The sequence below is a fragment of the Vanessa cardui genome, chromosome 18 (assembly GCF_905220365.1).
Source record: "Vanessa cardui chromosome 18, ilVanCard2.1, whole genome shotgun sequence".
Taxonomy (NCBI): Eukaryota; Metazoa; Arthropoda; class Insecta; order Lepidoptera; family Nymphalidae; genus Vanessa; species Vanessa cardui.
In genome coordinates, this window is record NC_061140.1 from 3,646,286 (window position 1) to 3,669,681 (window position 23,396).

Sequence of the window (23,396 nt, forward strand, 5' to 3'; positions counted from 1 at the left end):
CATAAATAATTAAATTATAAGCATAACCTACTCAGAAGAGAGACGTTAGCGTGTGCTTCTCATGAATTAAAAAAAATACCCTAATGTTTATTTTGTATATAAAACAATGTAAGGAAAGTTTATTTAATTTTATTACCGACTGTGATAAAAACATAGTCATCAAACATAACGAGGTAGTTGTATTGTGTCGTTACACATGCTGTGTATTTATTTTAAGCATTTATTGATTAAAACTATTAATTATTGAACAATTTATTATTTATACTACCCGAATGTGAATTTTGTCCAGATCCCTAATGTTACTTACAACTACATATATAGCGACACTAACAGTCTGGCCACGGGAAATTCGGCGAACGGCGAAGCGTCTACATTGCTATAAGTCTATTCCAGTGGGAAGAGGAGAAACGGTAAATAAACAACTTTGACCTTAAATTGATATGTCATTTGCGTTCGACTAGTGAGGTGAAAATAATTGAATGAATGGGTAATGAATGCTAAGGAACGATATTTTTTTTATTTTACAAGTAATTTTCCGTTTAAACAGAGCCAGGTCGTAAAAAAAACTTTAAAAAATTCCGAATAAGCATCCGTGCACATGATTCGAAAGATGAGAGACAAATGCCTTTCTTACCTTTGTATTATTTTCAAAACTATAAAATTGCTATGCACAAAACTAATCTACATTTTAAGATAAAGAGACTTTTTTTAAGTGAAATAATTCTTTTAACATTTTTATATTTATATATGTTTGTCTCATTCGCAAGACACCTCGCCGTTCGCACTGCGCGAATTTCCCGTGGCCAGGTGGTAAGTAGTAAGTGCAGTTAATATTTAAGTTAATACGGCTATTAATATAATAATAAATGGCATATGTTTATAATACATAATACCCCAGTAATGCGTACCTAAGAAATCACTTCGTATCTCACTCGTAAAATATTGACAATGGACTTACTATGATAGGCCATTTTACCGCCGGGGAATTAAGACATTGTACTCAAATACAAAGATTATAGAACTTTTTCTAAAAAACGGTTGGTTTTCTGAGAAAAAGTGATATAATCATTTTTATTTGAAATTTTGAGGTTCAAAATATATGATAACCACAACTTTTTCCATAACTATGACCGTTTACGAGATAATTGCAATCTGTTTGTCGCGATCTTCGACACTGAATAACTTTTTTAGTGGTATATAGATCAAGGGGGACTTTTAGGATTTTGTTTAGAATCACAAAAAGTTTTACGGTCTTTTTTTCTTCTTTATTCCCTGGACTAATAGTGAATGGCACAGATCACATTCTGGCATTTCACACTCGTGTTCTGAGGTGAGATTCAAGTTGAAATAAAACTAGCTACCCGTGGTCACGGGTAGACATGAAAATTAATTGTAAAATCATTTTTAACATTACGTATAAATATACGTAATTCTAAAGAAATCGTGGAAAACAAACTCAGAGGGTCAAAGGTAACTGATAAACTTGTATTCGGTTCATAGAAATAAAAGTCAATTTTAAATATATCATTTAATATTTTCATACTTGATTCATATCAGTCATTGCGACAACACGGCGTGCCTTATTTTGAAAATAATTCCGCTCTGTCATGATATGTTCCCCAGGCTGACGTGATCGATTTCATGTGGAGTCAACAAGCAATATACATTATAACAATGTTTAACAATATTGAAGCTCACTGCTATGTTCCCGATGACAAAGACATGTAATCTGATGTTGGATTACGAAAACATTTAAAAGGAACTAACGTGGCCATCTTGTAAAGAAAACGTCAACAAAATAATATCGGACAGCGAATACCGAGGCGAACCATCAAACTGCAATCAACGAGGCGTCGCCGATACACGTAACAGATAAATCAATCGATGACAGTAGCAGTGGGAACAATCATGCCTCGAATCGTCGAACACGATCGTGTTGCAATGCATAAATAAAGTAGCAGGCAATTCATATACTTCTCATATTTAAATAATAAAAAGTTATTTTTTTTTCTCTATGATATAAAATAATATCTATGCCTAGGCAAAATAAACGATCTAAAGTGTTACATAAACAGTATAAAGAAAATAATATTTGGTTAATCGCTCATTAATACCACCACCGGCCGGGCAGCAGACATGCGCCGGTGAGCGCGGCAACAACTAACAATACATGACAATAAATAAGTGTAAAAATCATGATGTCAAGAGTATATCAGATAAATAAAGTAAATAACAACGTCAAAAAACAAGTAGATACTGAAAAAGAGCCATAATGGACGCAAGATAGTTCATACAGGATATGATGCTTATACAACCCATGGCGCTGCATCTCCACAGCGGCGGCGCTCGCCGAGGCGGCCCGGCGGAGCGCCTCGGCGGGCGGAAGTTACATTGACTAGATACGAACAATACATACAAATGTCTGCTGCTAAGCTACGAAGAAAATAATACTTGGAAAACATATTATGCGCTATATCTATACATATCGGTAAATCCACCTTTAAGTACAAGAAGAGTGATCTAAGATAAAAGCTAGCCAATTCATTAATCTAATTATAAAAACAATAAATGCAAGGCATGGTCCTCGCGGCGCGAGCGCCGGCTGTCCGACGACTCGCGCATTTCGCGCTACGCAAATAAATTACGCTATATGAGTTAATATTGCAAACGATTCACTACAGTTTAACAAATTTTCGATATAATCTAGTAAGTATAATATGAAGGTTAATGTATTCGTCTAATCTACACCTAAACCGGTAAAAATACCTACGAGGGCGAGCGCCCGCACTACCTGGAACGGTCGAACTAGCCTAAGTCCCGGACACTACTGAGAGAAACGACTACGTCATCGACCGGTTTCACACATCAACACGGGAAGCCGCGAACATCACATCCGATAAAATAAACGATTCATAGTAAAATTTTCAACAGTATCATGTAAATTTTGTCTTAATAATAAGAAAACCGGTCCGCCCCTGAGCAAACCTTTGAGCAAGTTAGGAACGTTCTCGAATCGCGTGGAGCCGTCACCGCGTGGGCAGCGTGGGCGCGTGGGCGCGTGGGCGCGTGGCGCGTGGGCGCGTGGGCGGACCGGCCGTGGACAGGACTGGACGGTGTGCGCCGAGCGTCGCTCGCGATCTCATCCCGGCGTCGCGACGGCGGCAACGTTACGTTAACGAAACAAACGCGGAAACACTACAATATAACTAGAACGATGGACGAAAGTAGTCGGCGGAGGGCCACAACAACGCAACGAACGTATCAACTAGAGAACAGATTACATAGTCTTTTTGCGCACACAATGGATGGACACGTGAATTTTTTTATATATTTTTTTATCCTTGGACGTTCTAAACAATCGTATCAAGTAAAGGATACTATATTTACATATACGCCGAATCCCCAGATTCCATATTAAATATGTATATAATACAAAATAACTGCACGGTCACCTCTTCCCGTTTAACGATCGACGTAATCGATAAATAGTAAAATCTGCCTCTGACAGGGACGCGCCGCAGCGGCGCGCCGCATAACGGGGATAAAATTCATTCGCGTAATAAAATACACCAACGCTATTACAAAAATACGAATCGACATCGACAATCGAAGGTGCAAAATATATAGGGAGCAATACAGTATCAAAATATACGTTTGGAGGAGTGACAACGCATACAAATAGAGATCGCAAGATTCACAAACACCGATCGCCTCCGAAGCCGCAGTCGCGGGCGGGAGCGCGGCGCGTCGTCACGGGCCGCTCGGGGCGCCGCGCCGCCCGCCCGGCGGTCGATAACATTCCATTTTATAAAACGTACAAACGATCAATTCAGTCCTAAAACGACGATTATAAAAAGTTCACTAGTCGAGCGTCGGCTCGTAAACTATAAATTCGTTTGCCGCCCTCGGGGGACGGAGCGGACGGCTCGCGCTCACGGCGCGACGGCGTGCGGCGGGCGCGGCGCCGGGCGGTGCGCCAGCAGCGCGCGCAGCGCCGCCGCCGCCGCCTTCAGCGCCCGCACCAGCCGCTAGAAGTCGCGGCCCCGCGCGCGCGCGCCGCCGCCCGCCTTGGGCACGCGCCGCGTGCGCATCTCGCGGTCCACCTGCGGGACAGGCGCGTCAGTGTCGGCTGGCGAGCGTGAGTGCGAGCGTGAGTGCGAGGTGAGCTCGCGTGAGAGTCGGCGGGGGCGTACCTCCAGTTCCTCGAGGCGTTGCGTGAGCGACAGTTTTTGCTGCACGGCAAGACGCAGCAGCTGGTTGAGAGTCTTCTTCTCCTCCTCGGCGCTGGAGAGCGCCTGCGTGAGCTCGTCGACCTGCGTGACGTACTCCTCGCATCTCGCCGCGAACATAGCACGCAAACCTATGTATCGAGTTAGTTTGATTAATTACAAACGAAACATGTTGCGCTGGGTCGGGGTATAATCGCAAACATTAAAGCACTAACTTGAGAAGGTGGCAGCGTCTTCCTTGAGCAGCCGTAGCTCGTTGCGCAGTTTGAGCATGGTCTCGGTGACGATGGTCTTCTCGGTCTCGTACTTGGACTTGAGGTTGGCGAGCGCCACCTCGGCGGTGTTCTTGTTGGACTTGAGCACGGTGCGCAGGGTGGCGATCTGCTCGCGCTTGGTGGACAACAACGACTTGAGCTTGATGACTTGCTCCTGCAGCTCCGCCAGCTCCGCGCCTCGCTCCTCCGCCTCCATCACTGACACAGGAAGAGGCCATCGATATAATAACGTGGTTAAACGTCGCGATTCTATGGTTATAATTTCATAGATATATAGCATTCGGATTTAAAATTCTCAACTATTATAATATATGATGATAAATTTATAACATTGCTACTATTACACATAATACACTTTACCTAAAACAACTAATTAAAGTTATTGAAAATATCTATAATCTTTGTGTCTACTCCTAATGAATAAACAGTACTTTGAATCTATGTACTAACTACTAATAATATGTGTGATCAATATGTGGTAATATTAAGGAATACTCAACATTTCATATTACATATTGTAACATAAGAATTCCTGCCACAAAACTCGCCCTTAACGATTCTCGCACGTTAAACAGATTTCTAGAGTTTCTCTTACACTGAATCATATTATTTTTCTTAATATAAAAACTCTTTCCGTGTAATAGCATCGCATGCTTCCACACTAAATGCAAATTTATATCGCATCTTAATGTATTCGATTTTCGTGCAAAACTAAATGAGGAATTTTTAGATATGTTCTGATATGGTATGCTGGATTTGGAATCGGGAAAGTGGGACGTAGTTTTGTAGTAACTTGGTTCTGCTTTTGGGTTATTTCTACAGTAATTACTCGCAGTGTTCATTTCTCCACTATAATTTCGTCGGCAAATGCTTTCAAAGTAATGTGTAATTTCTTTAACCGAACGGCCAGTGCATAATATATCGCTATTATCTATTTCTTTTTGCGGAGACTTAAAATGAACGGAGGAACTGTTTAATGTTTTTTTCTCGCTTGACAAATGTATATCGAATCTTTCTTTTGCTTCCTTCGCATGATCATAAAACAAAGTTCCAGGTTTCAAAATGGAACAGGAGAGGGTGATTTCTGAAAATGATATTATTTTAAGAGACTCGGGGGGATGTGTAAGTATGAATGTTTATCGGGTGCGCATACTTGGCTGGTGGCGGTGGCGCGAGTCGAGCGCGGTGTCGAGCGCGGCGCGCAGGTGCGTGAGCTGGTCCAGCAGCGTGTCGGCCGAGCGCGCCACTAGCCCCGCCGCGCGCAGCCCCTCCAGCTCGCCCGCCGCCAGCGCCAGCGCCTCGTCGTCGATGCCGCGGCCCTCGCCGCCCGCGCCTGCCAGACGAGGAACGAGAGAATATTACATCAGACGATCTCGACGATCGGTGTTAAACAATATGAACGGTCTGGCCTCACCGTCCGTCTGTCCTGCGTGCTCGAGCAGCACTCGCTCGGGCTGTGTGCCGTTGACGGCGCACACGTGGTGATATAGCGCCGCCAGCGTCTCCGCCGCCGACGCGAGTGCCGGCGCCGCCGACGACAGGGCCCTACCGGCACCTAGGGAATGAGATTTATGAGTGTAATGTAGGGATCGACGAGAAAATCGACATCGATCGAGAGCGGGCACTCACCGCCGGCCAGCGTGCGCAGCAGGTCGGCGTCGGCCTGCAGCGCCGCGCAGCGCAGCTCCGCGTCGGCCACGCGGTCGCTGAGCTGCGCCAGGTGCGCGCGCTGCAGCGCGGCGGGCGAGCCGTCGGGCGGCGCGTCCAGCTCGCGCAGGGCGGCCAGCAGCGCGCCCAGCTCCCCGCCCGACACGCGCCACCACGTCAGCCACTTGGCCGCGCGCGACGCCACGCCGCCCTCCGCCTTGTCGTCCTCCTGCGTTGCGCCATGTCCGATATTATCGTTCATTCGATATTCGATATTAACACATGAAGTGCGCCGGTGCGCGGCGGTGTGCACGTACCAGCGGCGCGCAGTCGCCGTGCAGCGCGTGCAGGGCGGCGACGCGGGACGACACGCGCGTGAGGCCGGCGCGCAGCACTCCGGCCGCGGCGCTCTCGGTCTCCGCGGTCGACTGCGCCGTGCGGAGCGAGCTCGATAACTGCGACTGCAAAGCGATAACCATTAATCATTATACGTAGTTAAACTCGGTCTCAAACAACACACAATTATCGGTCATTTAGAACATAAATTTGACTTACGTTTTCGTTGTGCGCTTGTTCGAGCTGCTTCTCGAGCCGCGATATTTCGTGCAAATGCACCTCGGAGAAAAGGTCGGCGTGGTGGTCGGCGGCGCTGAGGTCCCCGGCGCCGGAAGCGCCTGCCTCGCCATCGTCGTCCGCGCCTTCTTCTGGCATACCTGAACAGGGGAAACATGTAGCATGACTGTAGCCAAATATTGTAGCATTATACTTCAATATTCTTTATATTCATAGTTCGTACATTATATGCAGATATTTATAAAGATAAATTTAAATGATTCAATATAATGTTTTACTGGAATGCCCACCTCGTATACTGTACGCCAAGTTAGTAATATTGAATTGCGCTTCTCTACTGATATGCGCATCTAATTCCTTCTTCGCCGCGAACTTAGCTTCACGCTCGGCCTGTAGCGCTTCCAGCGCCTCCGCCAGCTGCCTCTCAGCAATACGCCGAAGCGCTGCGGTCTCGTCAGCAGCGGCGCGCGCAATTTCTGCTTCTTCACGCAATTGTCGCACCTCATGTTTAAGCCCTTCAAATTCCACCTGGTAAATATTATGGCGTATATTTTTAGAGGGGCTTGCTCGTTAAATGTTCAATATATCCAATATATATTGTTGTAGATCTTAACAGTCCACTTATTGTACGAGTGTACAAATTAGTCCAATTTTGAAAGTCTGTATTCTTACCTGTGAGGACCGTAGGGCTGAGACCTGCTTTTGTAAAGATATATTCTCGTCTTCTAAATCCCCTATGTCAAGCAGAAGACGCTGCTCCCGTTGTCTCGCTTCCCTGAGCTCGGCTCGTAGAGCAGCTCTCTCCGACTCTCGTGTCGCTTTGTCAGCGCCGAGCTCCGAACTCTCCGCTAGGAGACGATCGCGTTCGCTGATCACCCTTTCTAGCTCATGTCGTAACTAAGATAAAATATATCTATGGTTAATTATTTAATTATAATTATTTGTTAATGATTAATATACATTAAAATTTTATATGGGTTATATTTCATATTCAGTTTCATAACGGGCATTCATTAACTGACCTCTTATTAATGATTTTCAAAAATTAATGTCGGATGTGTTCTATGTTGATTTAATTTCAACACGCGAAACATCTATTCCTATTTTATTAAATCAATGGGATATTATTTAACGTGATGTCTGAAGTACACTTTATAAGACTTTTACTTAAAATATAACTTTATTATAAAGAGGCTTTATATTTCGGTTACTTTGTTTGTATTAAAATGTAGATAACAATGTTGGTATATAAAAAGACCTATGAGGAATTTATAGGCGTACCTAGACGTGTCATTTAGGTTAAATGGATATTCGGTAGCACTTAGTTGATTGGTGTCTAAAACAGGCGACACTAGGTGTGGTGGCTGACGTCATCGCGCGAAGTTAGACGGTTTTTTATATGACAAAGGTAAAAGCTTTAAATTAGATTATAACGTGAAATGACCAATATTTATAAGTACCTAATATCCAATTATATAAATTATTTATTTAATTTTGATACTAAACTTTCATTCAATTGTTTTATAATTCAATTAGTTGTGCACGCGACCTTGTACGCGTTATAATTTAACAAAAAAATATACATATTATTATAGCCTAAGTTACTCCTTATTATATCAGTTATCTGCCAGTGAAAGTCCCGTCAAAATCGGTCCAGCTGTTCCAGAGATTAGTCGGAATAAAGAGACAGACAAAAATTGGAAAAAATGTTATTTTGGTATATGTACCGTGTATACATACATATGCATCGAGTATAAATATTACAAACAGGGCCATTTTAATATTACAAACAGACATTCCAATTATATGTAACAGATAAGGTAATTTCATCGATTAATATATTATAAAAATATGATCAGTTTATATGCGTCCGTATTGTACTGTGTAAGTGTAATATAGCCTCGGGTTACGACGTCGTTGACTCACTGACCCTATTCAATGACAGGGCTATTGATATTCGCGCTCTCGATGTCTCGATTGATATCTCTATAGGAATTAAATTCAATTGTGCATAATTCAATATAGCATTTTAATTATTTTCAAATATTACCTGAAATATTTCTGTTCCGATTTCGATATTGATTTGTAGATAACTTGTGTATTCAGTTATTGGTCTACTTAAAGTTGACTTTTGTATTTCACATAATGAAAAATAGTATTTAAACATACCATATTTGAAATACTGCCAATTTAACGTCGAAATTATTATATATTAAAAGATTATATCCTAAAAAATTCAATGTTTGTAACTATTACAATAAACAAAGAGACCTTTAAAATATTTGCCAAAGCAATGTTATATAAAATACAGCCGCAATTTTACCTTCTTATATTTGGACTTACATTTTTAATATGTTATTTTTGGTTGTAAGTAATAAAAACATTGAATAGAGATGGCAGTTTTTCTGCAAATTCATTCATACATAGTCGTTTGCTTGTTACATACCCATCTATTAAGTGAAGCAGGGAGAAAATTTCATGCGAAAAATATTGTAATACTCTTGGCAATACTATTTATTACTTATGATACTAAATCTGGTTTTAATATCCAATGATAAATGTGATTAAAAATATAGGCGTAAAAGATGCCCCTGTTCTTAATATACCAAGTTATCAAACCATGTTTAAAAATAATTATATATGTAGGTTTTTTGAATTTATATAGGATATTAAAAAATAAAGGTTTTTACCCGAAATGAGAATTGGTCCATCGTAATTCCGAATATTCGATTTTCAATCTTAATTCACAAAAATAGTATTCTATCCGTTGACTTTAATTTAAAAAACAGTTGAAAGAAAGTAGCTGGTGAAAATTAAGTCTACCTTCAACTTTACATTTAGGAATACTTAAATTTCTGAACGATCATTATTTATTTACAAGAACTGAATTTAGAAAGAAAGGAAGAATAAACTAATTAGCTTTATAATTATTATAAGTTGGATAAATTTTATATAAATTCCAAAAAAAGAAAATAAAATTTTTAAGTCATGTGCTTGCATTTTTAAAAATCTCCAAATAAAGACAACATTTGTTTGTTAATCATTAAAATTATTAAACTTTCTTCAGCATTCGAAATATTACAACATTTTTGTCTTACGAAACTTAAAAAGTTATATTTATCTTTTATATTGATTATAACTTCATAAATTATATATATTTATAAATTAGTTGTTATTTGTATTAAATTAAAGTACTTGAAAATAGGTCCATCGTTTTAAATCAGTTAATGTATTGAAATAATGGAAATATTTAACCCAATAATTACACATAAGTTGCTTTAAAATGCCAGAAAAATCCTTTAAGTCAGCGTAATGTTTGGCAAATATCTTTATCTCGCTTAACAATAGATAAGAGATTCTTTTAGGATATGATCTTGATACATCATGTTTTTAATTAACTATCGTAAATGGATGGATAAAATGGATTTACATGATTTATATTTTAAAAACAAATTATTCTAAAAAGGAACGGTTAAAATTCGAATCGTCTACGAATGAATTTTCAAAGTCTCAATAATGTTAAAACCATTATTTATTCAACGATGAAAGGAAGGATTATGAAGGGGCGAAACGGAGATATTTTAATTCGGTCTGAAGTGATTCAGTTAATGTTGAGGGGCGTTAAATTGCTCGATACACCAGTACATGATATCTACGAACTTATGAGGAATGTGACTCAGTTGCAAACAATTGTTTGAAGCTGCAGATGATAAAAAAAATGGCCTGAATTTTTCATTGCCTCGCCTATTAACGTCTCTAATAATTGCTAATTAGAAATAAACGTCAATTATTTTCAATGATTGGGATCGTATAAATAAATTTTATAATCTCATATATCAAGCGCGAAAACTGACTACGGTATTACAAATATTTCGTTAAAAGTAAATGATGAATTTACGAGACAGCTACTAACCCCAGTGGGAATTTGTATTTTTATAATATACTTTTTTTTTATAGAACCTATATAAAAATAGGAGACAGAAATAAAAATAAGACATAAATATCGTGTCAAGAATGAATAATTTTCCTTCGTATTAATAAAACACGTAAAAAAAGACAGGCACTATATAATATTTTTAATGAACTGTCTACTTATATGACTTTCATTCAAACACGGCATCATTAGTATAACTAATAAATAAGTTTTACCGGAAAATGTATAAAAAATCAGCACGAATTTGTATGATTAATCTCACAGGACTTAATAATTCAGTAGGAAATTCATGAAACTAACATCATGCAGATAACGATTCCCGAGACATGTTCCGCAGAGATTGACTATTCAAATTTAATGAATCCAGGGACCGAGCTCGGCCATGATCTCGTTGGAAATGATGTGACGTTTGACTACACTAACAAATTCTTAACATCATTTTGCAAATTAAACAACCACATGCATGATAGTTATTTTCATTTTAAATATTAATTTATTTTACTGAAAAAAATATATATTTAAGTACTAGTATGAAACTAAAATTGGAGCTAACATATATAGCTGGCTTACCGCCAAAAAAGCAATATCAACAGTATTCCATTATCTATGTAAACACAGACAGCGACTTGAAATACGAGACAAAGTTTGACAGGACACTGTCGCAAGGCGCTGGTTATAGTTAACAATACACATATAATACACACACAATACCTCTTCACCTTCACTCATTTTCGATGAATGACTACTGCATTCCACAATTGCACTGTTTAATGTAATCGCAAACGCGCCTGGCACTTGTACAATACGTTCCGCATAATTCAGTAAACACCTCCACTACATCGTGTAGTCATGCAGTTTAAAAATCTAACACCATTGAGTGGTAGAGAACATGTGAATCAAGGCCGGGAAAATAAAAGTATATTTCTGGATCGGTGTTATGGATTAACGGCTGCGCTTACGCCATTCGCGGCATTACATCACGTCCGATAGGGGTCTTTTTCGTTTGTTCGAATATTGTGACTGAAACACTGATAACTAAGTGACTAATCACCGGTTTTTAAATGTACGACGCTTCAATGAATAAATTAAATTTAAATTTTAATTAAAATAATCTTGAACGAAACAGCTTTTCAGTGTTCTCGAAACGACGTCCCGCATATACTGAACGAGGGTCCGGCGATGATTCACATCAATTGCTCTCATTTTGATTAGGCAGAACGGAGGCATATTTCGTCAGATGTGTCTGGGGTTATAGTGCAGTAATAAGATAATGGTGCTCTGCATAATCTCTTTAATGGGCAACACATTCACCCTCTGTTTCAAATTGGGAAGCTTGTTGCGCTTGCGCATACTATTATTTTTGTTTTCGGCATGTCCTGTTTTTAACGACAATGAATGTGACGGTACGTCTCTATTTTAAGCTCAACTGAAAACTAATAAATGAATGCCTACCGTGCAAACCTATAACATCATTAATATTTCGTAAAATACTTCCAATTTGCACAACATCATCGTAGTTCTCATATTTTTTTCTACTTTTAAAAAGAAGTATAATACAGTGAAAAACATATTTAAAATATAAAGTGTTTTTAAAATAAAAATTATATAAAACTCATTGGAACAATCGTCACCATAAACACAGAATACTAAATGTGTTGTATTAATGAAGTGCAACAGTGAATTTAAAACAGCTGGCTCTCATTTAAAAGTAAAAGTAGAGATTTTATTATATTGTAATATTATTTCAATTGCAAATCAACCTGCATTTGTTGCATAGATTTATAATTATGTTTTATCCTTTGATATAAATTATAAATGGTGCATAATTTAAAGGAAGTTGGTGACTATAATGACAACAGGTGATAGATAAAATAAGTAAATGTAAAATAAACTAATAGTTTAGTATAATATCTCTTTGAATAAAAAAAAATATATATATACGAAATGCTTAATAATTTCTGAAAGTAATTTCAGAAACTTTATAGTTATATCAAAAGACTATGATACAGTTATATTCTATGGCCAACAATTGTTTATTTTTTTTTCTTACTATAAAATAATTATTTAAAAAAAAAAAATATGCGGAAATATAGAGAAAGACTGAAATTAGTATTTTTCTATAACCACAAAATTTGAAGGAGCAATAAATAATGATCACACAAGAATAAGAACAATAAAAATGCTAAGACCACAGTAAAACATGTTTCTGTAACATTTACTTTTACAAAATAATTTCTATTTAATTTACTTAGCAATACTGGCTAGAAAAATATTTAGTAGCAGTTTATGTGAATGGACAAGCGACATTAAGCTTTCTAGTACATAATTTCTGTGTATAATTCAGAAATATTTTATTGAAAAAATTAATAATTCTAATTAAAATTAGAAATTTGTAGAATATAGTTGATATTCTAGGACATGTAAACATGTGTTCTTTTGTTTTTACTTAACAAAAGACTACTCAGATACTTATATAGATGTAGCTCTATATTTCTTGTAATTTAAAAAAAGATTAGCAATAACCAAGCAATTTTATTATGTTAGTAAAAACTAGAAAAGAACAAATGATAAGATAGTGAACATTTTATCTAAAGTGGATATATAATAAAAATGATCCAATTTAGCTACCACCATTAGTAAAATTTAAACATTTCTCAAATGACAGAATATTTGCATGTACTTTTCAGATAATGTAGGGCTTATAAAATGGAAATGTTCGGAAAAAAAATTAGAAATAATAATTGATTTCATATATGTTTAAAATTCATACTTATGAATACAATTATATTATGCAAACATTTAAGTTCTTCTTAAATATTTCTAGTAGATAATGAAGTATATGAGAATTAAACAATTATTTAAAAATTGTTTTAAATAATTGTTGTTTCATTTTCTCTCTCAAATAAATGATAGGTAGCCAGTATAGTGTATTTAAATGACGTTCTAATAAGAAATTTTTAATTGTATTGACCTTTATTTTTTGATTTTTTCTTTGACCGAACTTGAGTAATAATGGATATTTTCATTGAAATTTACCAAAAAATCTTTAACTTTTTTTATACAATTTAAATAATTTAAGATACATTATTTCAAAATATTTTTGAAAATACAGTTAACTCAACTCAGTGTGTAGGAAACTGAAATGTTGTACCTAAATAATTTTGATGTTTATTAAGAAATTAAATTCGTGATACAGAAGCATTGAAACCATTTTGTATGAACAAAGTACATAGAAAATTACATATTTTAACAATTTGTTTCTTACAAAAAAAGAGAATGGTGTGCATAAAAGAACATTAGTCATAATAAATTTTCTATTAAAAATTTAAATCCAAGTTAATTTATGCAAATTTCTAACAAGTTAAATTTGAAATATATAGTTTAAAATTTATATTATGGAGTTTGTTTTCTTTTACATGTCATAAGTAAGTCATAATAATTTTTAATAATAAAAATTTATGCAATTAGTATGATTTTTTTAGAGATACTAAGTCATTCAAATTTTATAAAAATCACGTAATATGTTTAATTAAATCAATTGATTGTTGAGTTAACCTTACCTGTTTTGATTCTCCTTCAAGTTCGATAATTTGTAGTGTCAGGGAACTTTCCATTGCTGCGGATTCATTGAGGAGCGCATTTTCCTGTTCTATTCCACTCTGCGTTGTCACTTTTTGGGTTGTGTCAAGTTTCATTAATGCCTGCAAGGACACCACATTGTATATTGCCAATAATATTCCTAGCAAAATGTGGTTTAATTAAAACCAATATCATGTTAATAACACACATAGTAGCAAAATTTTAAATATAAAATAAAATAAAAATGTAGATTGTAAATGACAAATGTATTAAAATCACTAGTTTCATTTGTTTAATAGTACCAGGCAATATGTTTTAACCTAATGATGTTTAATAAGTTTCCATACATATATTTAAAAAGTAGATCATCTTATGAACATGAGGTGTTAAAAATACAATTTAAAGTTACCGTTTGCACGTTAATGTGGCCATTAAGGCATGAAAAGTGAAAATATTACGGTATGTAGGCCATCTAACCTCCTGAGTGATCTCCAGATCGTGCTTTGTGTTCTCGTATAAACTCTCCAGCTCGTCGCATCGCAGCTGAAGGGAACTCTTTTCCTCCAGCAGCACCAGGCCGAGCTGCGCCGATTGTATCTTCTCACTGCTGGCTTGGTCCAGTTCCCGACTCAGCCTCTCGATCTCCGCCTTTAGCTCGGAGATCGATAAGTCATTTTGTGCCGTTCCTGCCATCTTGGGACAGTTTTACGGCTTTTACTTTAAAACTTCATAAACAAAGTAAATAATCTCAGAAAAACAACGTTAAAACGTGTAAAATCAATGTTTCTACATTCTCTCAACAAAAGTATAACGTCTTGACAGTTCAGTCGTTTCTGTGATTTTTTTTTAGCTCATGACTGATTGTAAATTTGTTTTAACAATGGATTCAAGTCTTTTTGCTTATTTTTTTTTTTTTGATTAAGTATATATAGATAAATAAACAATTTTAAAAATATTTCTTTTTAACAATAACAATATAGTATATAATATTTTAATATATAAAATTAGTATTTCTAGTAGAAATTTTTGCTTTGATTTATTAATATTAAATAAAATATTATTGAATTAAACATTTTTATGCTAAATGGTTGGTTTCCTAGATTGGCTATTGTATTAATATAAAATATCGCTGATTAGAGCCAAATTATTTGAACGAGGCAGCACCATAGCAAAAAAAATTTTACTATGGTCTCTAATATATTGTTAATTAATGCTAGAGTATATATTATTATATAGGGCTGCCACTTGGCAACTATTTACGTATATATATTTTAAATAAGTATTATAATCAATTGTAAAGTATTTGAATATTTTAAGCTTTATTATAGTACAGATTAATAAAATGACTAATACAAAAGGAAATGAATTAATACGCTTTGGAATAAACTCGCAAACAAAAAATAGATTATGGCGGTACCTGGTTAAAGCTTTAACTTTACACAGGATAAGGATATTCTCCTCACCGGTTTTGATCAAGGCTGCCATTAAGACATATTTTAGTTCACAAGAGTGTATACCAACAAAGGTTACGCTTTGTTGCCTCTCATCCATAATTAGATGGGAATCAAACTGAACTGTACATACGATAAGAAAAAAAATAACTAAAATAAAAAAATCCTACTCTTGCCGTAACTAAAATAAAAATAAACTCTTTTAGGAAACTCATTTAAAATACTCTTAATCCTGGAGAAGGTTAACGAAGGCGAGTCTGTGACACCTGTGTTATTATGGTTATAAGTCTCACACATTCAGTTTAACAGAGTTCTGAAGAGGCTGCGTCGTTTCCCATAATTCATGACCAGTTCTTTTCCTATTCACTAGTAGTAATGTTTTAGACATTACACTCTTGAGTCAAAACTGTACATTTTGGATGAAGTGTATAATAGACGCAATATCTAAAATTAAAAAATGGAACACCACTCACGAGCTTTCTGATTTTCTCAATTAAAATAAGGAAATGTTAACTGGTGCGACAACAAGGCCTTGTTTGGTTCTTTATATCATATTTTGTTATTTGTAGACGCACTTGTGGGGGATGGGATAGGCAATAGTTGTCAATAAATTTAATATTAGACATCTCAAATACAAAATTTCATTTATTTAATAACATCAATTGACTAACTTAATATATTATCGCTTACAAAATTATTTGCAATTTATTTGTTATATTTAATAGATAAATCTTATTTAAATCGTATTTTATCATATAACATCAAAAACTTGTTAAAATAGAAATGACTACTATAATATTCAGATTTAGCGTAATGACAACACTGAGAAAAAGGTTGGCTTTCTATTAAAAAATGAAAAATGATTCAATTAAAATTAAATTGGTTGATATGCAACTACTACAAAATATCGGATTGTAATATTGCCAAAACTACCAAACTATATAAATTATTCAAGCAATTTGTAACATTATTATAGCACCTGTTAATATACAACGTGACGGTTTGAAGTATTTATTAATATTCACAACTTTAATTGACAATGCTAAAAATTTAAAATTATTATTATATTATTGCTACAATTATTAGTTAATTTTGGAATGCATGATAATCATAATAAACTCAAGATCAGACTTAATTGCATTAAGGTTCTATTATTTACAAGAAAGAAAAAATACAATGCTTACACTACAAAACAAGTTTAAAGGACGAAGTTTACGTTACCTACTTCTACGATGTGTTACTAGTACTTAAATAAAGTAGAATAGGTAATAATTAGATATGTGGAAATAAATTGTATTGAATTGTTTTTTTTTTAATACAAATTACGTCACTTGTCTTTTAAAGTTGTCAATGGTGTTAACATCCTGAATGCAAATATATAATTACAAAAACCTTTGTTGAGCCTGTTTACAGGTGTGTAAGATACCTACAACTAAATATACAAAACTCGTTAGAATACCTGCCTAATCTTTTATTTATTAGTATATAACATTATGAACGACAACTGTTAGTGCTTGTTAATTTATGTAAAATATTTTAATACCCTATGATAAAGTTTGACTTCAAAAATATCTCTTTACGTCCTTTGGAATTTAGTTGTTTAAACTTAGGAGAATTGTGTAGACAATTTTATACTTAAATAACGTAGCTACTTCATAATAATTCCGTATTTTGACCTATTGTATCGAGGAGTTAGTACAAAAGATCGAAAGTCATAATAAAGTTACAATTATATATAGAAAAGATCTTAATAATCGTTGTTTACAGTTTTCTGATTTTTAGTTATTAGTTTAATGCATTAAAATTAAGAATTACTTTATTACATATTTTTCTTACGATCTCTTGCACTATAAGTACGGATATGATGTAATGTGCTCCTATTATATAATCCTTGTCAAACAAAACCCCAGTAATAGCCACACCATACATGCTTAAATAATAAATTTATAAATTAATATATAATAACTACACTGTTATGGTCACTGTATGAATATATTATTTGTACTAAATTATACTAATGCATAATTACAATTAAACCTGACACTATAGACATTTGTAATAATTAATAGTATGTTCTGTTTCGGAACTTGGCACCAAAAATGGCGGGAAAAAATTTCGGTGAGTTAAAAACGAATTAGGATAAAATAAATGAGCATAAATAATTCTAGTCTATGGATGAAAGTTGTAAAATTCTATAATAAATATAAATCTGTATGAAAAGGAATATCTGAGAATCTAATTCGAATAGACATTTAACAACATGATTGAATTATTTACCAACATTTTTATCAAAGAAGTTCAGCATAGTATCATGTTTAGCGATTTAATTAACTAAATTGTTGTATAATAAACTTTTTAATTAAGGTTTAAATTCAAGACGCATTAATGTTTCTGACATACTACTAAAATAAAAAAAAATCGATATAAAATACAATTTCCGAAAGATCCCTGACAAAATCATTGAGTTTAGTAAACGGTAAAGACTACTGTCGAGATATGTTCCGTCTTTTTATGACTTTTCAACACCATTTGAATACAAACAGTTATATAAAAATCTAAGCAAATACCAATATTTTTTATCTTTACTCTTTTAAAAAGACTTTTATATTGTAAAATTAAATATTTCAAGACATAACCACTCTTGAGTGCTGTTTTTTTTTATTTAAGATATTATCCGAGATTATTATATTATTTGTATTACAATAAAGTTAATTATTTAATGCCCTATATAACAAAAAAAAAAATCATTTTAGACAAATAATATCAGCCGGGAAGACAATTCGAATTTCATTAAGTTATTATAATAATATCCATTTCACCTACTTAAAAATACTTAGATTAATTGCAATTCAATTTTATTATTAATAATTATTATCAATAAGTACATTCCTATTTAATTACAATAATAACATCATAGAAAAAGTTAATAAATTATATTTATAATAATATGTATGAGAATTATTAATTAATGTTAAAATTATTATTTAGAATCAAAGAAAAGATAGACTAGAGATAATGACAAAAGTAAGTAGATAAATAGAGGAAGGATTTTTTATACTCCGCAAAGAGATACCGAAATATTTGTATTGGTATTTAGTAAATACCAATACTTATACAGATATAGGGGTAAATGTTCTACTTTTAAGACCCCTTTCGTGTAATACAAAATTTTACATAATAAAACATTTAATTTTTGGTTTAAGATGCAATCATTTTCATATTTAATTTTTTTACTAATTAAATGCCACGTCTGTCTAATTTATTAATAATCCGCAAGATGCATGACTGTAAATTACGCAATTCAAAAAAAAATATATACATATCAATATTAGTAAAAAAGGTTTATTATATTAGTGTATCGGTTTTTGGTTAGTTTTAAAATTGCTTTTGGAAATTTTCAAAATAATTACATTATGGCACAGTTGGAGGCCGGTTCTTCTCGTGATGGTAGCGGTGGTCTCGCCGGAACGAGGACTTCTGATTCAGGTTCTGGCATTGAGCTGGGAGAATCTTTCCTTACCGACTGCTTAGATACCTCTTGGGCCTTCTGCGGAGGGGGTAGCTTTGGTTCTTGGGGAGTTTGCTTCTGCTCTGTGAGAGAACTGGTACTGGGAGTTCTTGCTCGAGATTGAGCTAAGGAGGCGCGGCGTTCGCGCGCATTGATGATCGACGTGAGATACGGGATTTGATTGCTGATCGCCATCATGAACGGCCTGTAGCCGATGCTGAAATATAAATACATAATCATAAAGTATAACGTCTTGACAGTTCAGTCGTTTCTGTGACTTTTTTTAGCTCATGACTGATTGTAAATTTGTTTTAACAATCGATTCAAGTCTTTTTGTTTTTTTCTTCTTTTTGTTTAAATATATACAGATAAATAAACAATTATAAAAAATATTTCTTTTTAAAAATAACAATATAATATATAATATTTTAATATATAAAATCAGTATTTCTGGTAGAAATTTTTGCTTTGATTTATTAATATTAAATAAAATATTATTGAATTAAACATTTTTATGCTAAATGGTTGGTTTCCTATATTGGCTATTGTATTAATATAATATATCCCTGATTAGAGCCAAATTATTTGTATGAGGCAGCACCATAGCAAACAAAAATTTACTATGGTCTCTATTATATTGTTAATTAATGCTAGAGAATATATTATTATATAGGGCTGCCACTTGGCAACTATATACGTATATATTTTAAGCTAAGGAGATTATTGAGCCGATTCATATATTAAACTTAAAATTTGAATTGCAAAAACAAACAGTACGACGAATTATAGACACGAATACTCTTAAGTTTCGGTACGAATGGTTTTTTTCGCAATAAAGTAAAGTAAAGTAACAGCCTGTAAATTCCCACTGCTGGGCTAAAGGCCTCCTCTCCCTTTGAGGAGAAGGTTTGGAACATATTCCACCACGCTGTTCCAATGCGGGTTGGTGGAATACACATGTGGCAGAATTTCTATGAAATTTGTCACGTGCAGGTTTCCTCACGATGTTTTCCTTCACCGCTGAGCACGAGATGAATTATAAAGACAAATTAAGCACATGAATCAGCGGTGCTCGCCTGGGTTTGAACCCGCAATCATCGGTTAAGATGCACGCGTTCTAACCACGGGGCCATCTCATTTTTCGCAATAGTAATGATATCAGCGAGGGCAGGCGGCACTGACCACTCGGCGTCGGTCCAGGCGCGCAGGTCGGCGAGCGCGGCGCGCAGGCGCAGCGCGGCCTCCAGCGACACGTCGGGCCCGCGCGCCGCGTTGGCGCAGCGCAGCACGGCCAGCGCGTCGCGCAGCGCCACCGCCACCACCAGCGCCCACTCCACGCAGCTCGCCTCCGTCATCAGCTGCAGCAGGTACCTGCCGGACGGAGTCGTACGAACTTGGTGGCAGGGCTTTGTGCAAGCCCGCCTGGGTAGGTACCACCCACTCGTCAGATATTCTACCGCTAAACAACAATACGCAGTATTGTTGTGTGTGAGCCAGTGTAGCTACAGGCACAAGGGACATAGCATTTTAGTTCCCAAGGTTGGTGGCGTTATTAGTTAATATTTCTTACAGCGTCATTGTCTATGGGTGATGATGATCACTTATTATCAAGTGGCTCATATGCTCGTCCGCCAACCTATTCCATAAAATAAAAAAAATAAAAAATACGATGTAGTATTTCATTAACACAAATTTACAGATATACTTGGTGGGAGGACTTCGAGCAAGCCAGTCTAGGTGGGTACCGCGCATTCATTTATAGGCTATCGCCAAGCAGAAATATTTGGTATTCTCGTATTCCAGTTTAAAAGGTGAGTAAGCCAGTGTGACTACAGGCTCTACGGAAACTTAGTTCCCAAGGTTGGTGGCGCATTGGATGTATACTTTCATGGCCAATGTGTAAGGAATTTATATAAAATATAATATAATTCACAGAGTGCAATTATATATATGAGGTAGGTAGGGTCCGTACCGGAGCTGCACGTGCGCGGTGTGGTCGCCGCGCTCGGCCTGTGTGTGGTGCAGGCGCTCCATGAGCGCGGCGTAGCGGCGCTCGTCGGGCGCGGCGTCGGCGGCGTCGCCCGCGCCGCCCCACGCCACGCCGCCGCCCTCCGCCACGCTGCCCTCGCCCACCGAGCTGCGCACACACTTACACTGCCGACCCGAGCCACTCGCCCGAGCGTCGCCGCCCGACATTATGGAACTCATGCTATTATTATACATGCAAAGTCTGTCTGTAACGCCTTGATGGGTAAAGCATTCGAATAATTTTGGTATGAAGCCAGGCTGTACCCCAGGCGAAAACAGGTTTTTTGTACCTAAAATATACGACCACTTTATAAACGGGCGTAGTTAAAATTGACGTGTAAAAAATTCTCGCGAGTCGAAGACAGAGTTCCCGATTTTTGGATAGACTTTAACTTCTAAAAATATATAAATTTCGCTGACAACTTTAAACAAAAATACTCAATTAATTAAATCAAAAAAATTCGATGGCCAATTACAAAACAAATAGTGTTTTTTTTTAATCAAACAAAATTTATTTAATATGGAAGATTAGATACACAGCACGGTGCGTACCTAAGCGGCGCGGGGGACAGCGGCGCGCCGGCCGCCAGCGGCAACGCGTTGCGCAGCGACAGCGACACGTAGCCGCTGTCGCCGCACAGGCTCTCGCACTCCGCCGCCGGGCTGCACGGGGCTGCGGGCGGCGAAAAAAGGGCACAATATTCAATAATAAGACTTTTTGGAACGTTTGTAAGCAGGAAAGTTTCTAAAAACCATATGGTTTAATGGACAGATAAACTTGTAGCTTCCAAGTAAATGACAGAATTTCAAAACAAGCACACTCAACATGTAAAAAAAACACTCATAAAAATACAGGTTCATGTATTTTATCATAATACCTGGCACTGAAGCCGAAATGGCCCAGTGGTTTGAACACGTGCATCTTAACCGATGATTGCGGGTTCAAACCCAGGCAAGCACCGCTGTTTCATGTGCTTAATTTGTCTTTATAATTCATCTCGTGCTTTGCGGTGAAGGAAAACATCGTGAGGAAACCTGCATGTGACAAATTTCATAGAAATTCTGCCACATGTGTATTCCACCAACCCGCATTGGAACAGCGTGGTGGAATATGTTCCAAGCCCTCTCCTCAAAAAGGGAGAGGAGGCCTTTAGCCCAGCAGTGGGAAATTTACAGGCTGTTACTTTGCTTTACCTGGCACCATGCTGGTCTTGCGCTGCGGGTAGTCGGCGTCGTCGGGCGCGGGGTAGGGCCAGCCGAAGTCGTCGTGCAGGCGGCGCAGGCAGGGCACGGCGGCGTCCACGCGCGCGGCGCGCTCGCGCTCGCCCGCCAGCCACGCCACCAGGTGCAGGTCCAGCGCCGCCGCCAGCCGGCCCAGCGCCAGCAGCCGCGCCGTCGACAGCAGCAGGCGCGCGTGCCGCTGGATCATCATGTCGATGAAGAACTCCTCCGCCGTGCCGTTGTACGTGTCCCTGGAAAAATGTGTTAATTAGGGGTTTTCTATCGTGCTGTACGTATACTTAAAGATTTTTTTTTTTTATGGTATAGCTTGGCGGACGAGCATATGGGCCACCTGATGGTAAATGGTCACCATCGCCCATAGACATTTAACGCTGTAAGAATTATTAACTATTCCTTACATCGTCAATGTGCCACCAACCTTGGGAACTAAGATGTTATGTCCCTTGTGCCTGTAGTTACACTGGCTCACTCACCCTTCAGACCGGAACACAACAATACTGAGTACTGTTGTTTGGCGGTAGAATAACTGATGAGTGGGTGGTACCTACCCAGACGGGCTTGCACAAAGCCCTACCACCAAGTAAACAGTTTATACTTAAAGACAGTGCACACGTAAAGGGAGACGCAGTCCTCAGTATGCGTTACCTGTCGCTCCTGGCGGGCACGGACTTCTTGCGCTTGACGGCGGCGGTGGCGGCGCTGCGGCGCGGCGCGTGCGCGGCGGGCGGCGAGGGCTCGCGCGGCGCCGCCGTCGTGCTGAAGCTGCGCCCGCGCGCGCCGCCCAGCTGCAAGCGTTCCTTGCGCACAGACAGACACACTCAGTGGCGTAGCTATCGTAGGGCCAGATGGTGCATTGCACCAGGGCCCCAGAGTTCAGGGGGCCCTCTAAACTAAACCTTTACTTTCTGAAGCTAGAGAATCACTACCCTG

At 37.1% G+C, this 23,396-nt stretch overlaps 2 protein-coding genes across 3 annotated transcripts in view; both read right to left on the bottom strand.

Annotated features, from left to right (window-relative positions):
* Window positions 1-3,964: 3,964 nt before the first annotated feature.
* On the bottom strand, window positions 3,965-15,088 carry LOC124537169 (protein bicaudal D). 2 transcript variants are annotated; one of them, XM_047113891.1, is made up of 12 exons: window positions 14,715-15,088; window positions 14,219-14,359; window positions 7,397-7,621; window positions 7,015-7,252; window positions 6,707-6,864; window positions 6,469-6,612; window positions 6,134-6,380; window positions 5,919-6,059; window positions 5,658-5,837; window positions 4,445-4,702; window positions 4,194-4,360; window positions 3,966-4,103 (listed from the first exon to the last, which is right to left on the bottom strand). In XM_047113891.1, the coding sequence occupies exons 1-12, from the start codon at window positions 14,928-14,930 to the stop codon at window positions 4,029-4,031; spliced, it is 2,190 nt and encodes a 729-aa protein (XP_046969847.1). In that variant the 5' UTR covers window positions 14,931-15,088; the 3' UTR covers window positions 3,966-4,028. The 2 variants fall into 2 exon arrangements, with proteins under 2 accessions (XP_046969848.1, XP_046969847.1); XM_047113892.1 differs by lacking the exons at window positions 14,219-14,359; window positions 14,715-15,088 and adding an exon at window positions 11,370-11,826 and having other exon boundaries at window positions 3,965-4,103.
* A 1,262-nt stretch (window positions 15,089-16,350) lies between these two features.
* The window catches only part of LOC124537688 (guanine nucleotide exchange factor subunit Rich), a 44,132-nt gene continuing 37,086 nt past the window's right edge, over window positions 16,351-23,396 (bottom strand). Inside the window, exons 21-26 of the mRNA XM_047114615.1 lie at window positions 23,112-23,263; window positions 22,419-22,696; window positions 21,777-21,897; window positions 21,169-21,333; window positions 20,379-20,567; window positions 16,351-19,413 (exon numbers count right to left, since the gene is read on the bottom strand). Coding sequence (XP_046970571.1) covers window positions 19,095-19,413; window positions 20,379-20,567; window positions 21,169-21,333; window positions 21,777-21,897; window positions 22,419-22,696; window positions 23,112-23,263 — 1,224 coding nt within the window. The 3' untranslated portion in view covers window positions 16,351-19,094. The remainder of the gene's footprint in view (window positions 19,414-20,378; window positions 20,568-21,168; window positions 21,334-21,776; window positions 21,898-22,418; window positions 22,697-23,111; window positions 23,264-23,396) is intronic.